General features: G+C 33.4%; 1 protein-coding gene and 1 pseudogene across 1 annotated transcript; both read left to right on the plus strand.

Annotated features, from left to right (window-relative positions):
* Positions 1-1,227: 1,227 nt before the first annotated feature.
* Positions 1,228-12,436, plus strand: LOC148942436 (uncharacterized). Its single transcript, XM_089103122.1, has 4 exons — positions 1,228-1,344; positions 7,708-7,869; positions 9,503-9,661; positions 10,926-12,436. Exons 1-4 carry the CDS (start codon positions 1,239-1,241, stop codon positions 11,960-11,962), a joined length of 1,464 nt encoding a protein of 487 aa, XP_088959248.1. The 5' UTR covers positions 1,228-1,238; the 3' UTR covers positions 11,963-12,436.
* LOC148942437 (uncharacterized) lies at positions 1,674-3,545 on the plus strand (annotated as a pseudogene).
* Positions 12,437-17,066: the final 4,630 nt, after the last annotated feature.

The raw sequence follows: 17,066 nt of genomic DNA on the forward strand, positions 1-17,066 counted from the left end.
ATCAGAAAGTGATTTATTGTATTTATGAAATTCTTAAAATAGAAGAAGAGAACATAAATATCCAGGAGAAAATTAATGACAAAGTTATAAATCTCTCAAGAAATTTTCAAAAGTAATCATTTTGATACTCTTAATATTCAATTTGGATTCTTTATGTAACACAAGCAGTGTTATTCGTCTCTAAAGAACTAGTAAAAACAAGGAAAACAACAATTTCCTTGTCAATGGAGGTGGGGGACTGCAAGTCTTCAGTACAGGGTTTTCAACGATGGTGATGTCAATTGTTTAATTTCTATTACGGTCTTATTTCGCGTCGTCGGGAGCCTCTTTATTGAAACTATTACAAATATTTTTAAAAAATGAAAATAACTATAGTGCTAAGTTTGAAAAGATGTTTCAAAATATAACCCAAAATTTATTATTATGATTGAGATGAAGTGTTAGCACAATATAGAACGTTGTCTTCAGTTGAAAGAATATTCATAAGAATAAAAACCAATCCATAACACATAACAATTCCAAACTATTCATAACATAACAAAAAAATTCACAAGTAAAAAAAAACAATTCACAACAAATCTGTGTAACAAACTATGTCTTTTAACCAACTAAAATCATATTTGACATAATTTGATCAGTTAAAATTGAATCTTTTTTTTGTAAAGGGACCCACATAATTTAGTATTGAAATCTTACCTGCATGGGGTTCTAAACCTGAGTTTTTATTACATTTCGCAGCTTCTTTTGAGAGAGATGGTGCTAGTTTCTGTTAATTGCTAGATGGGAATCTATTCTTGGCTTGTGTAGTTGGAAGTGGTTCTTTGGCTGTTAATTGAGCCAATAGCTCAGTGAGATTGCTGCTTCATTATTCAAGAGCAGCTGAAAACCTACGATAAATAATTTCGACTAAGGTGATTCCAATGGTGGTCATTCCATTCCTATGCCGCTCTTTTTGGAATATCTTAAATTATTTCCTGCTATAAATGTTTTGCAATTAAAATAAACCAAAATAAAAGTCACCATTCATGCCAAACACTATAGTCACCTGAGTGCTAACTAGTCAGAAACGACTAGTTTTTCTCTAAACAGATTTTTTCAAAACTTTTTAAGCAATACTTCATTATTTAAGCAACAATTATATTTATTATAAGCATTTTTATTTGAGTTCTATTGCAACTTTCGTAGAACCTATAGATGAATCCTCAAACGACGATAAACATGTTTTTATTTTATCATCAATGGAACACGAAGACATTCTTTTGGCTAGCTCTCCTGGCGTATCTGCAGATTGCAAGCCTAATTCTGGTCATCTTAAACTGGAGTCACAAAGTGATGAGGACACAGGTATGTTGAGATTCTTGTGTATATTTCGGTGTCCAAAATAATAAAAAGTATCACTTCCTTTGGAATTGTGGTGGGGCGTCAAAGTTATATGTTTGCTGCATCTGATCGTGGTGGTTGCATTTGTCAAAAGAACATTTTCTTAACAATTGTCCCGGGTATTTTTAGTTATTAGGATATTTAATTTTGTATCCGAATTAAATTTTTGAATAAAATGACAAATATACCTTTATTTGGAACTTTTTTCTAACTTTTGTAACTCATTACAACTTTTTTCTTGTTTTAAAAATATTAGATATTTTCTTTTGTTTCTGGTGCAAGGATGTAGACGTATGTACAAATTGTATGGTATTTGTTAGAATACCATACTATTAGTGTGGTATCTTTTTAAGTTTTAAGTAATTTCAACTCTAGCTTATGAATTTATGTAATAAGAGAATACTTCTCCTATTTTTACAATAGTAAAGGAATGAAAAATTCGTAGAATGACAAGAATAATGCGCCAAATTAGATTCTTTAAATTTTTGACCAATGTAAGATTTCTTAACATAAAATTTTAAATATTGATTAAAGCTAAAACTATTAGAGCCGAATTTTGTGCCAAATGGAAAAAAAGCCTATACGAATGTATCACTTAAGTAATGTGAATAATATTTTACTTCCCTATTTATTTTGAGCGTTTTTATCTTATTTTAGTTTTACCTGTTTCATGTAATTGAAGAACTCTTACTGAAAAAAAGAGCCTTTAATTATTCTCTTTTCGATAACAAGAAATGTCTATTGTTCACAAAAAAATAATTCAACGCATTTATGGTGGTAAACAGAGGGACATAATCACATCCGATACCTACTAGGGCTAAGATTGTCAGTATTCAGTGCTAAATCAATGTAGTTCTTGGATGTCACACTGTAGTGACACTTTTTAGACATACTCATATTTACTTAAGCCCATGCACCACCTCAAGCTTAAGAATTGCAATTACATTACCAGCTTAAGGGTTTAAATTTAAGAATATTTTGGCAAAAAATGGTAGTTCTGCTCTCTATTGAGAAAAAAAAAAGAAATCAAGGATTCGTTGAATCACAAGAATAATTTCTCAAATTGGCTCTTACAAATTTTCACCAAGGCAAAATCCTTGAAAACAAAATATATATTGATTAATTAAGTTTAAAAGTGTTAAAAGCCGAATTGAGTGTCCAATAAATAGTAGTTTATTTTGAGTGATTTTTACATTATTTCAGTTTTCCTCCTTGCAGATAACCCAAGAACCCACACTGTACAAAAAAGTTTCGAATGTGATATGTGCAGGAAATGTTTTGCTACAAATTTCAGTTTAATTCGTCATCAAAGAACGCATACTGGAGAAAAACCTTTTAAATGTGACATGTGTGATAAAACATTCCGCCACAAATCCACCCTAACTTAACATCAAAGAGTTAATACTGGAGAAAAACCTTTCAAATGCGACATATGCTATAAAACATTCGGACAAAAATCGACCCTATCTGATCATGAAAGAATTCATACGGAAGAAAAACCTTTTGAATGTGATATATGTAAGAAATGTTTTTCGATAAGATCTAATTTATCTACACATCAGAGAACTCATACTGGAGAAAAACCTTTCAAATGTGATATGTGTGAGAAAACATTCTGCCAAAGAATCAACCTAACTTATCATCAAAGAGTTCATACTGGAGAAAAACCTTTCAAATGTGCCAAATGTGATAAAACATTCTCCCAAAAATCAAACCTATTTTATCATCAAAGTGTTCATACTGTAGAACAACCTTTCCACTGTGGCATATGCGATAAAATATTTTGTCTAAAATCGACCCTATGTATACATTAAAGAATTCATACTGGAGAAAAACCTTTCAAATGTGACATGTGTGAGAAACCATTTTCCCAAAAATCCAGCGTATCTACTCATCAAAGAATTCACACTGGAGAAAAACCTTTCAAATGTGACATGTGTGAGAAAGCATTCCACCACAAATCCGCCCTAACTTATCATCAAAGAGTTCATACTGGAGAAAAACCTTTCCAATGCGACATATGCGATAAAACATTCGGACAAAAATCGACCTTATCTCGTCATGAAAGAATTCATACTGGAGACAAACCTTTCAAATGCGACATATGCGATAAAACATTCGGTCAAAAATCCCACGTATCTTCTCATCAAAGAAATCATACATGAAAATAACCTTGCTAATGTTGTAAAAATAATGCCGTGTAAAATTTATACACGCCAAAATTTATAGACGCCCAAGAAGCTCAGCTTGTAAAGGGCCAACAAAATAAATAAGACACTATTATAAAGCACATAAAAAAAAAAAAAAAAAAAAAAAAAAAAAAAAAAAAAAAAAAATAGATTGATAAACAGGAGACCTCTGACCTGCTGTCGATGATCGCTTAGGTAGAATGAACCTGCGATAAGAGCTACGTAAAAAAGAAGAGTACCTACCTGAGCCTGACAGAAAGAAAAACTGCTGCAGAGATGGTGGAAGTGTACCTAGAAAAGCAGAATGTGCTAAATGAAGGTAACTTAACGAATTGAAGGCGCTTGCTGAAGAATTTTTGTCCACGAAAGATCCATCAGCGTTCCTGTAGCGACAAGGGGGGGACTGTTTGAGTTTCTTGCGGGAAAGAGCTTCATTAACTACAGTCCAAACCTTTCGCAAATTCCCCTTACACTCATCAATTCGACACGAAAAATAGAGCTTTTTGGCTGCACGTACTGAAGAAGTAAGCACATTTTATAAACTTTATACTTCAAAAGATCATCCTGTGTCTTAATTTTACATGCAGCCTTGAACAGAGACGTCTTCATATGTGTAGCATTGATCAGACCTCTAGACATCCATGGACATTTGGGTATGGAATTCCATGGCCTCTTTCTAAGAGGAAAATGCTTATCCAACAGAGCTCCCATACAACGCAAAAATAAATTTGTTGCACAATCAACATCATTAGCTTCAAGAAAACTAGACCAATCATTACTCTGAAGACAATGTATTAAATTAGAAATTTCTTTATCTGTGGAAGCTCTAAAAGAAGACTCATCCTGCTCATCCACAACAATCTCAGCTTGATGCACAAAAAGTGATACATATATAGAGAAGTGGTCAGAAAGGTCAGTGAAAACAAGACCAGAAGTAATATGTCTGTGGATGACAACCCCTTCAAAGCCCTAAGGTTGTTAGTTTTGCCCTGGGGCATATAAGGTTTTTATTGAACGCGTTGTCGTAGAAACTTCAAAAAGGGCTCATTCGATTGTAAATTGAATGTGCCCTTTTTAATACTCGGAAGTGATTGGAGGGCAACTAACCCCCCTCTCATGCCCACCATTTCCCCAAACACATTCAATCAAAATTTTGAGATAGCAATTTTCTTCAACTAAGTTGAAAGATCTGGAAATTATGTTTTTGCGGATGACACTCCCCCCACAGCCTTCAGAGAAAGGGTTGTAAGTTATGCCCATGGGGCTTATAAGGTTTTTTTTTACAGACAGCCTTCTCTTAGAAACTTCAAAAAGGATTGACTTGATTGCAAAGTGAGACCGCTAGTACCATTTTTAATAGTCAAAAGTAAGTAGATGACTAGTAACCCCCCTGTCACGCCCCCCATTTCCCCAAACACATCCAATCAAAATTTTGAAATAGGCATTTTGTTCAACTTAGTTGAACGGTCCGGAATTTATGTCTGAGGATGACAACCCCTTCAAAGCCTTAAGGTTGTTAGTTTTGCCCTGGGGCATATACGGTTTTTATTGAACGCGTTGTCATAGAAACTTCAAAAAGGGCTCATTCGATTGTAAATTGAATGTGCCCTTTTTAATAGTCGGAAGTGATTGGATGGCAGGTAATCCCCCTCTCACGCCCACCATCTCCCCAAACACATCCAATGAAAATTTTGAGATAGCAATTTTCTTTAACGTATTGAAAGTTCTGCAAATTGGGTTTTTGAGGATGACACCCCCCAGTCCTCAGGACAAGGGGTTTAAGTTGTGCCCGGGAAGTATATTAGGTTTTTATTGAAAGTGTTGTCGTAGAAACTTCAAAAGGGCACATTCGATTGAAAATTGAAATGGCTAGTGCCTTTTTTAATAGTTGAAAGTGATTGGAGAGCAACTAACGCCCCTCTCACGCCCACCATTTCCCCAAACATATTCAATCAACAGTTTTAGATAGCCGTTTTGTTTAACGTAGTTGAAAGTTCTGGAAACTAAGCTTTAGAGGATGACAACCCCATTAGAGCCCTCAGGGCAAGGGTTGTAATTTATGCCTTGGGGGCATATAAGGTGTATATAGAAAGTGTTGTCGTAGAAACTCAAAAGGGCTCATTCGATTTGAAATTGAAAAAGCTAGTGCCCTTTTTAATAGTAGAAAGTGATTGGAAGGCTCGACATTTTTTATAGTAAAGATTGATGTGGGTACAATATATTATTATTTTTTCTTTTTTTTTGGTTTAGACCAGGGCACTTCGTATCAAAGGAGTTGTCTTAGGAACTTCGAAAAGGGCTCTTTCGATTGAAAATAAAAAGGGCTAATGCCCTTTTTAAAGTCGAAAATGATTTGAGGGTAACTAGTCCCCCTTCCAAGCCCACCCTCCCATTTGCCCATTATGTTTAAAAACTAAATGTTGCCTTGAGATTAAATCAAAATACACTGTGTTAACGCTAATTCCCAATAAGGCATCTCAGCATTATCCAAGAACGACTGAGGGTGTTATGTCAAAACTTTCGGGGCTACTTCTACTCTTAAAATTTAACCAAATCAAAATAGCGTAAGTGTATCCAAGCTGTCAAAGAAAGTAAAAAGATTTTTTAAGTTTTCTATTTCAGGTCAACTAGAGGAGGTATAAAACTAAATTAAACACTACTATTTGTGTCTGTATTTTTAAAAGGGTGTATGTTGTTATAAATTGCTGAAAAATTTTCCCCAACATACAAATAGCAGGCCAAACTATAAAGTCTTCAAAAAAACGAAAGATTTAAAGAATTATTTTCTTTTTCCCCGAAAAGTATTTGTCAATATAAAACGAACAGAAATTAATTAAAAAAAGCTTTCCACAAAGTAAGGTTTTCAAAGAAAAGTAAAGAATTCCATTAAACCAAAAATGAGCAAATTAAAATCAAATAATCTACCAAGCGTGAAACTACCACAAATCAGTATAGATAAATAAGTTAAACCCAAAACGAAAAGAAATTACAATAAATAACCGAGTCAAACTCAAAACGAGCAGAAATTAACAGAGTAGGGCTCACAACCCCTATGCCTACCGAAGGCCAGGACATAATTTACACTTTACTGAAAAAATACTAATGAATGTGCATTGTAAGTTTAATATACATATACTGATATTTAATGATCAAAATGTTAATATTATTATTATTATTACATATTATTATTATTATTTACATATTATTAATATTAAGAATAATATTATTCTTTTGAATGCATATTTTGACAGATCTATTATGACATACAAAGTTAACCTGCTATTTTTTTAAGTCAGTAAGTTATTGCTTTTACTATTAATGGCCATTATGTGCTAAAAATTTTTCAGACAGAAATGTGCTTAGACACCGTTCAGACAGAAAATCTAATTACGTTTTTATATGGCAATTTCAAGTTGCTTAATTTTGATTGAAGGCTTTTTTTCTATGCTTGAATTCTTTTCATTTTTCAAAGCTAAATCGTTTTGTTTAACGTATTTGAAGTAGCCTAAATATTTCCCATAAAACTAGTTTTTTGAAATCAAAAATGTAAAAGCCACCGACTTATTCCTCCCACTCTTTACATGAAAATTTAATGTTTTCTTTACGGTCCTCCAAAATTCATAACTCCTTCACAAATATTCTCCTCAAAATTCTTTCGAGTTCAAAGAAAGAAATAATGTGTGCTTGGTTTTTAATTTCCCACTGAATTTTTTTCTATCATACATTATGAGCTGTCCTGCCCTGAGCAAGAACTGTTGTGTGAAACCAAGATTATTAAATAATGTAACTTTTATTATGCTAATTAATTTTGATTGGTAATTTTATATTTTCATTTATCTGGAACTAGTATATAATGTTGTTGTTTTCGTGCATATTTAGCTCCAAACGACTGACTTTGGTTTTGGTTTGTTTGGTTCTCTGCTTTGGTTTGTTTGGTTCTCTTCTTTGGTTTGTTTGGTTCTGCTTTGGTTTGTTTGTCTTCTGCTTTACTTATAGTTTTGTATCATAAAATGCTTGATTGTACAATGACAAAGCCAAAACATTGTAATACTTTTTGTGGGTATTAAAAGTGTCTTTGATTCTCATTAAATTATTGTCCTGAGATTTCTGAAATAAATTTTCCATAATTTTTCTTTAGAACTTGAAGATCCTCTGCCAAATGATCATAAAAGTCTGTTTGGATGTAGTAATCCTATTTTATTACCTATGAATGGTAGTAATTTTTTTCAAGACGTGTCTGCCAAGCTCGAACCCAATTGCAACCCTCTGAAACTGGAGCCGAATGTTAACGTGGACAGTGGTATGCTTATTGATATTTCTTTTATGTTTGCAGGCCACAATAGAATATAGCATTTTGAACAGCCTTGGAAATTGCAGTAGAAACTCAAAAAGAATTTTAGTGGATGGTCATGAAGTTAATTGTTTTTAATATAGTGTCTAGTGGTCCCATTTTTGGAACAAATTTATTTCCTAATGGTCCTTGGAGGTTGGAATGGTTGGAATAATCATGTCTATGTCCCAAAGTTTATTCTTGAAAAGAAAGTCAAATAAAGGACTTTTTGGTCTTGTTTAAATCCTTTTCTAACATTCTAGGAATGTCTTATACAATCTATTGTTTTCGGCAAACAGATTAAACTGTATAAAGGATGCCAACCATAATAGTGATAAGGGTTTTTTTAACTCTGTCACACGTGGTTTTATTAATAACAGTTAAGATACACATAATAATAACATCAAACTTACATAAAAAAATCAGAAAAGGATTTATTGTATTTATGAAATTCTTAAAATAGAAGAAGAGAACGTAAATATCCAGGAGAAAATTAATGACAAAGTTATAAAACTCTCAAGAAAATTTCAAAAGTAATCATTTTGATAGTCTTAATATTCAATTTGGATTCTTTATGTAACACAAGCTGTGTTATTCGTCTCTAAAGCACTAGTAAAAACAAGGAAAACAACAATTTTCCTTTTCAAGGAAGGTGAGGGACTGCAAGTCTTCAGTACAGGGTTTTCAACGAAGGTGATGTCAATTGTTTAATTTCTATTACGATCTTGTTTCGCGTCGTCGGTAGCCTCTTTATTTAAACTATTAAATATATTTTTCAAAAATGAAAATAACTATAGTGCTAAGTTTGAAAAGATGTTTCAAAATATAACTCAAAATTTATTATTATGATTGAGATGAAGTTTTAGCACAATATAGAACGTTGTCTTCACTTGAAGAATATGCATAACAATAAAAACCAATCCATAACACATAACAATTCCAAACTATTCATAACATAACAAAAAAATTCACAAGTAAAAAAAAACAATTCACAACAAATCTGTGTAACAAACTATGTCTTTTAACCAACTAAAATCATATTTGACATAATTTGATCAGTTAAAATTGAACCTTTTTTTTTGTACAGGGACCCACATGATTTAGTATTGAAATCTTACCTGTATGGAGTTCTAAACCTGAGTTTTTATTACATTTCGCAGCTTCTTTTGAGAGAGATGGTGCTAGTGCCTGTTAATTGCTAGATGGGAATCTATTCTTGGTTTGTGTAGTTGGAAGTGGTTCTTTGGCTGTTAATTGAGCCAATAGCTCAGTGAGATTGCTGCTTCATTATTCAAGAGCAGCTGAAAACCTACGATAAATAATTTCGACTAAGGTGAATGGTGGTCATTCCATTCCTATGCCGCTCTTTTTGGAATTATTTAAATTCTTTCCTGCTATAAACTTTTGCAATTAAAATAAACCAAAATAAAAGTCACCATTCGTGCCAAACACTATAGTCACCTAAGTGCTAACTAGTCAGAAACGACTAGTTTTTCTATCTAAACAGATTTTTTCAAAACTTTTTAAGCAATACTTCATTATTTAAGCAACAAATTTATTTATTATAAGCATTTTTATGTGAGTTCTATTGTAACTTTCGTAGAACCTAAAGATGAATCCTCAAACGACGATAAACATATTTTTACTTTATCATCAATGGAACACGAAGACATTCTTTTGGCTAGTTCTCCTGGCATATCTGCAGATTGCAAACCTAATTCTGGTCATCTTAAACTGGAGTCACGAAGTGATGAGGACACAGGTATGTCTCAAGTATCTTGAGATTCTTGTGTATATTTCGGAGTCCAAAATAATAAAAAGTATCACTTCCTTTGGAATTGTGGTGGGGCGTCAAAGTTATATGTTTGCTGCATCTGATCGTGGTGGTTGCATTTGTCAAAAGAACATTTTCTTAACAATTGTCCCGGATAGTTTTAGTTATTAGGATATTAAATTTTGTATCTAAATTAAATTTTTGAATAAAATGACAAATATACCTTTATTTGGAACTTTTTTTCATCTTTTGTAACTCATTACAACTTTTTTCTTGTTTTAAAAATATTAGATATTTTCTTTTGTTTCTCGTTCAAGGATGTAGACGTATGTACAAATTGTATGGTATTTGTTAGAATACCATACTATTAGTGTGGTATCTTTTTAAGTTTTAAGTAATTTCATGCTCAACTCGAATTTATGTAATTATAAGAGAATACTTCTCCTATTTTTACAATAGTAAAGGAATGAAAAATTCGTAGAATGACAAGAATAATGCGCCAAATTAGATTCTTTAAATTTTTGACCAATGTAAGATTTCTTAACATAAAATTTTAAATATTGATTAAAGCTAAAACTATTAGAGCCGAATTTTGTGCCAAATGAAAAAAAACCTATACGAATGTATCACTTAAGTAATGTGAATAATATTTTACTTCCCTATTTATTTTGAGCGTTTTTATCTTATTTTAGTATTACCTGTTTCATGTAATTGAAGAGATCTTACTGAAAAAAAAGAACTTTTAATTATTCTCTTTTCGATAACAAGAAATGTCTATTGTTCACAAAAAAATAATTCAACGCATTTATGGTGGTAAACAGAGGAACATAATTACATCCGATACTTACTTGGGCTAAGATTGCAGTATTCAGTGCTGAATCAATGTAGTTCTTGGATGTCACACTGTAGTGACACTTTTTAGACATACTCATATTTACTTAAGCCCATGCACCACCTCAAGCTTAAGAATTGCAATTACATTACCAGCTTAAGGGTTTAAATTTAAGAATATTTTGGCAAAAAATGATAGTTCTGCTCTCTATTGGGAAAAAAAAGAAATCAAGGATTTGTTGAATCACAAGAATAATTTCTCAAATTGGCTCTTTCAAATCTATCACCAAGGCAAAATCCTTGAAAACAAAATATATATTGATTAATTAAGTTTAAAAGTGTTAAAAGCCGAATTGAGTGTCCAATAAATAGTAATTTATTTTGAGTGATTTTTACATTATTTCAGTTTTCCCCCTTGCAGATAACCCAAGAACCCAACCTGTACAAAAAAGTTTCGAATGCTATATGTGCAGGAAATGTTTTGCTACAAATTCCAGTTTAATTTTTCATCAAAGAACGCATACTGGAGAAAAACCTTTCAAGTGTGACATGAGTGAGAAAACATTCAGCCACAAATCCCAGCTAGCTTATCATCAAAGAACTCACACTGAAGAAAAACCTTTCAAATGCGAATTTTGTGTTAAAATATTGATCAAAAAGCCCGACCTTTCATCTCATCAAAGAATTCACGCTGGAGAAAAACCTTTCAAATCAGACTTTTGTGATAAAGTATTCAACCGAAAATCTGCCCTATCAGCTCATCAAAGAATTCACACTGGAGAAAAACCTTTCCAATGCGACATATGCGATAAAACATTCCACCACAAATCGACCCTATCTTATCATGAAAGAATTCATACGGAAGAAAAACCTTTTGAATGTGATATATGTAAGAAGTGTTTTTCGATAAGATCTAATTTATCTAGACATCAGAGGACTCATACTGGAGAAAAACCTTTCAAATGTGACATATGCGATAAAACATTCATTCAAAAATCGTCCCTATCATATCATGAAAGAAGTCATACTGGAGAAAAACCTTTCAAATGTGACATATGCGATAAAACATTCGGTCTAAAATCCCACCTATCTCGTCATGAAAGAATTCATACTGGAGAGAAACCTTTCAAATGTGACATATGCGATAAAACATTTGGTCAAAAATCCACCCTATCTACTCATCAAAGAATTCACACTGGAGAAAAACCTTTCAAATGTGACATGTGTGAGAAAATATTCAACCAAAAATCCGCCCTAACTTATCATCAAAGAGTTCATACTGGAGAAAAACCTTTCCAATGCGACATATGCGATAAAACATTCGGTCGAAAATCGACCCTATCTTCTCATCGAAGAACTCATACTGGAGAAAAGCCTTTCAAATGTGACATGTGTGAAAAAACATTCAATCAAAAATCCCACGTATCTTCTCATCAAAGATATCATACAGGAAAATAACCTTGCTAATGTTGTATGTGCAGGAAATATTTTACCACAAATTCCAATTTACTTGATCATCAAAGAACGCATACTGGGGAGAAATCTTTCGAACGTGATATGTGTAAGAAATGTTTTACTGTTTTTTTTTTAGTTTATATATTCATCAAAGTACTCATAGACGGAGAAAAGCCTTTCAGGAGTGAAATAATTGACAAAGGTTTTACTTCAAGTTACAATTTTTCTCGTCAATGAAGATATCTCCCTGGAAAAAACACGCATTTAAGAGTGATGTATCTATGGAATGTTTTACTTTTAATTCCCAATTAATTTGCCACCATAGAACTCTTGCTGAGAGAAAAGCCCTTGTTTAACTCAATGTGTAAAGGTGTTATGTCCAGTGTCAAAGATCTATTGTCAAAGATTTATTCTGCTTAGACTCTTTGTAATTTGAAAGTTATGTATGCTAACGTCAAAGTTATCGAAGGCATCATGCTGGTAAAAAGTTTCCGTGTCCTGCTTTCGTTGACAAACTCATTTTCTCTATTTTCAATAGAGAAAATTGAAATTTCTACTGTGGTGGATAATATGTGGTGGATAATATATAATATCCACCTTAATTTCTACCTTATATATTATAAAGAAACAAAACATTTTTACTAACGTAAGTGAATTCACTGAGAACATTTTTGGGATGTTTTTTTTTTTACTGAACGTCTGAAACATATTTTGATTAGGTAAGAATGTTAGCAGTTTTGGTTCTGTAGTTTGAACCCAGGAGCACTCTACACAAATATCTCCAGGAAAGGTCATAGTTTAAAGTGAAATTTGGTAGCCTATCCCTTAGCTTTGTGTTGACTCTTGGAGAAATCGTATTTATGCATTCATAGAATATATTTGTGAGCTTTGGTTTCAACTTAAGCTGTATTTATGACACAGAGTTTTATTTCATATATATGAAATTCTTTATTTCTTTAGTTCTTTATTGAATTCTTTATTGAAATTCTTTTTTAAGTATTTTTCACGTCTATTTTTCCAGAGCGTCTGGAGAACAGAGGCCAGTAAATGTTAATTTGGTATACTTAACTCAAGTATAGCTTATTTTGTCTCTTGCTCTTGACTGTAGTAAGCATAACACATATGGTGTTCGAAGATGTTCATGGTGTCCAGCTTAAAATATAATTACCCAATATCCAATAAATATATAATTTAGAAAAACAAATCTTTCTTCTTCTGTTCCTAAATATTTTAATTATCTTTGGCTTCAGTTTCAGTTCGTTAGTCCCTGGGACCTTTTCTTTGTAAAAATAACAAATCATCTTATTAGATAACTACCTTAAGGTTTTCTTATGTTATGTAATGCAAAGTTGTCATTAAGACCCCACCCCTTTTTTGGGAAGTATAACTTATTATTATGCGTTTGAACCGATACTATTATTCGCTAATTTCTTTTGGTATTTAACCTTGAAACTAATAAGCTATATACTTTTTTCGTGCATTAATTGCAAAAAGAAAAATGTTAAAATCGAATTTAGTTTTTTATGTCGTTCTTTGCCTATGGTATGCGATTATAAAATATTTAATACAAGAGATACAAACCATCTTTAACGTTAACCGTTTATTTGAATGTTGAGTAGGAAATTTATGATGAATAAGAAGATTGTAAGACGGCACGAGACAGTCAAGGTCCAAGCCGGAGGAGCTGATCTCCGTTTCCTGGCCCTAGGGCCAGGAAGTGCAATGGATGGTTTGGGCCATCCTGTGCTTTCGCACACCCTTCCTGCTGGCAAATGAGCATTTGGCGATAAGAAGGTTGCCAAATGCTCAAAATTTTAGTGACACTTCTATCACTAGCAGGATTTAACTGCGCAAAGGAGGATGTCTTAATTTTCTAGATATTTTTGATTTCGGTAGGCTATCCCTGGTATCCAAAATTATCCTCGATTAAATATAATTAGTAAAACTAGGGTTTTCTCGGTTATTTCTCTTGCTAAAATATAAACATATCACATTATGCTTTATTTATATGCTTTCCAAAATGTATTACTTGCAACCCTCACAAATGTGTCCCAGCCCATCATCCATGCATCTTCGCTACGAACGTATCACCGTTATTTTCTATCTGTTCATTTCATGTAGAACCTCTTCTGCCTTTTTTACGGTTTTGACACAAATACGAAGACCTAGGGCTGGGGAGATCTTAATCTACACACAATTTTCGCCTTGTGGTGCAGGGTCAAAAACTGATTTTTTGGTATAGGTTCATTAAAAATGGAACTTAAATACTCCAAACGAAAGTGTTCCCAGTAAATCTAAAACATTTGAAGATCATTGCTTTAGCTAAGGTAAAATAACTGCTTATTATGAAGAAAAGGGGTATTAGAGAGCCAAAAAATAAGGCTTAAAATTTTGATAATTTGTTTGAGACTTAAATGTGTGAGTCCCTGGCCAATTGGAAACCTAGTACAGAAAAAAAAAATCAGGAATATTCCCTAGAAAAGGCAATAAACCTAATTTATTGTGTAGTCTAAACTTTGACCCTAAAGTCCCTGGGTTAAGATGACCCAGAGTAAATAGAACATTCGTTTCCCTCAAATTTGACCTAATCTTTTCTTTGTACGCCTTAAAACTTGTCTGTCATATGAGGTAAACGAGCTCTCATATACCAAATAATAAATTAGGGGAACGGGCCCCTGAAAACTGGGATTAGAATTTTCTTTTTTTTGGAAAACCCAAAAATCAAGGGAACCATAATTGTTGAAAAATTATTCGCCTTAAAACCTGATCAATAGGAAAGTCAATAAACTTCTCTTCTGAACAGACTAAGACTTAAAGTTGTAATTTCGTGAGGAAAGTTGACCCTAATGCTTATGACAATTTGTTTTCGGAGACACTGTTTCATGTAGGAAGCAGAGGTTTTAAGCATGTTGTAGTATGTTTTAAGCAGTTTTTGTAGCATGTTGGTTTTAAAATATCCAAGTATTGTTGCCTGGGCTGAGGAGATCACATATTTTCTGTGGAACGGTAAGATGTTTTGAGGGGGGTGAGAAATAGGCTAAAAACCTTTAGTTTTCTTTGTACGCCTTAAAACTGATCCGTCATATGAGGTAAACGAGCCTTCGTACACCAAATAATAAATTCGGGGAACGGGCCCTTGAAAACTGGGATTAGAAGTTTCTTTTCTTTTTTTTGGAAATGCAAAAATCAAGGGGACCATAATTGTTGAAAAAATTATTCGCCTTAGAACCAGACCAATATAAGAGTCAATAAACTTCTCTTCTGAAGAGACTAAGAATTAAAGTCGTAATTTACTTAGGAAAGTTGACCCTAATGCATATGATTTTTTTTTTTTTTTGAGGCCCTCTTTCATCTAGGAAATGAGGAGAAAGCAGAGCAATCTTATATTGGCTTTAAAATGTCAAGTATTGTTGCATTGGCTAAGGAGATCACATCATTTTTCTGGAACGGTAAGATGTTTTGAGGGGGGGGTGAGAAATAGGCTAAAAAGCTTTAGTGTTTAATCAATCTTAAGTTTAAAATCGTAAGCCCTTTGGCCAAGGAGAATGTAATGTTAAAACGGTGTGCATGCAAGTCAACCCTGTTCAACTCAACCGAGTTAATTGAGCCCTCAGTCGACATCATCCCTGTCTATTTCAACCCCCTTAAAGTAACCTTCCCTGCAATTTCACACGGGAACCAAAACCTATAGTCAAATGTGACTTGTTGTTGAACTATGCTTTAAATTCTTAATCAGTGCAAATGTAGCATAATTGAAAGTTGCGCTAAACTTAGTCTAGACTCCTGACTCTAAGTCTTAATTACTGAAAAAAAAAGTTTTACCATAAGAAAAACAATTTATCAGAGGCAACGCTATAGCGTTGCCTATAGTAAAGGCCATACGGCTCCAATGTTTTTTGTTTTTTTTTCACAGGCAGTTCATATAGAAGGGGTTCGCGTATAAACTTCAAAGGGGGCTCATTCGATTGGAAATTGAGATTTCTAGTGCCCTTTTTAAGGGTCAGAAGTGATTAGAAGGCAAATAACACCCCTTCCACGCCCACCATTTCCCCAAACACTTACAATCAAAATTTTGAGATAACCACTTTGTTCTACGTAGTTGATTTCCAGATAGAAATTATGTTTTAAGGAGGACACTCCCTCCACAGCCCTCTGGACAAGGGTTGTAAGTTATCCCCTGGGGGCGCATAAGATCTTTATAGAAAGCTTTGTCGTAGAAACTTCAAAAAGGGCTCGTTCGATTGAAAATTCAAAGGGCTAGTGCCCTTTTTAATAGTCGAAAGTGATTGAAAGGCAGTTAACTCCCATTCCACGCCCACCATTTCCCCAAACACATCAAATCAAAATTTTGAGATAGCCATTTTGTTCAACGTAGTTGAAAGTTCTGGAACTTATATCTTTGAGCTGGACACTCCCCCCTCAGTCTTCAGGGCAAGGGTTACAAGTTATGCCCTGGGGTATGTATGGTTCTTATGGAAGGAATGCTTGTATAAACTTCTGAGAGGGCTCATTTGATTGGAAATTGAAAGTTGTAGTTAACTTTTTAAGCGTCAAAAGATATCAGAGGGTAACCAGCCCCCACCCACCCACCCCATTTTTCCCAAAATGTATCCGATAACAATTTTGAGATAGCTATTTTGTTAAAAATAGTTAAAAGATAATATAACAAAAAGTCCGGTATCGACACAACCCCCCAGGGCCCGGGATAGGCATTGTAAGTTATACCGTGGGGGCATATATGGTTCTTTGGAAGGGATGCTCGTATAAACTTCAAAGAGGGCTTATTTGATTGGAAATTGAAAGTTTTAGTTCACTTTTTAAGAGTCAAAAGAGATTGGAGGGCACCTAGCCCCCCTCCTTCAAGCCCTTTTTCCCTTAAACATATCCGATAAGAACTTTCAGATAGCCAGTTTTTTTTTTAAATAGTTCAAAGACCATATAACGAAAACTCCGTGGTCGACACAGGACCCGAGGGAAGGCGTTGGAAGTATATGCCCTGGGGGAATATATGGTTCTTATTGAAGAGAAGCTCGTAAAAACTTCAAAGAGGGCTCATTTGATTGGAAATTGAAAGTTATAGTTCAGTTTTTGAGAGTCAAAAGAGGTT

Source organism: Artemia sp. Qi Xiang Cuo, chromosome 17 (assembly GCF_049724085.1).
Source record: "Artemia sp. Qi Xiang Cuo chromosome 17, ASM4972408v1, whole genome shotgun sequence".
Lineage (NCBI taxonomy): Eukaryota > Metazoa > Arthropoda > Branchiopoda > Anostraca > Artemiidae > Artemia > Artemia sp. Qi Xiang Cuo.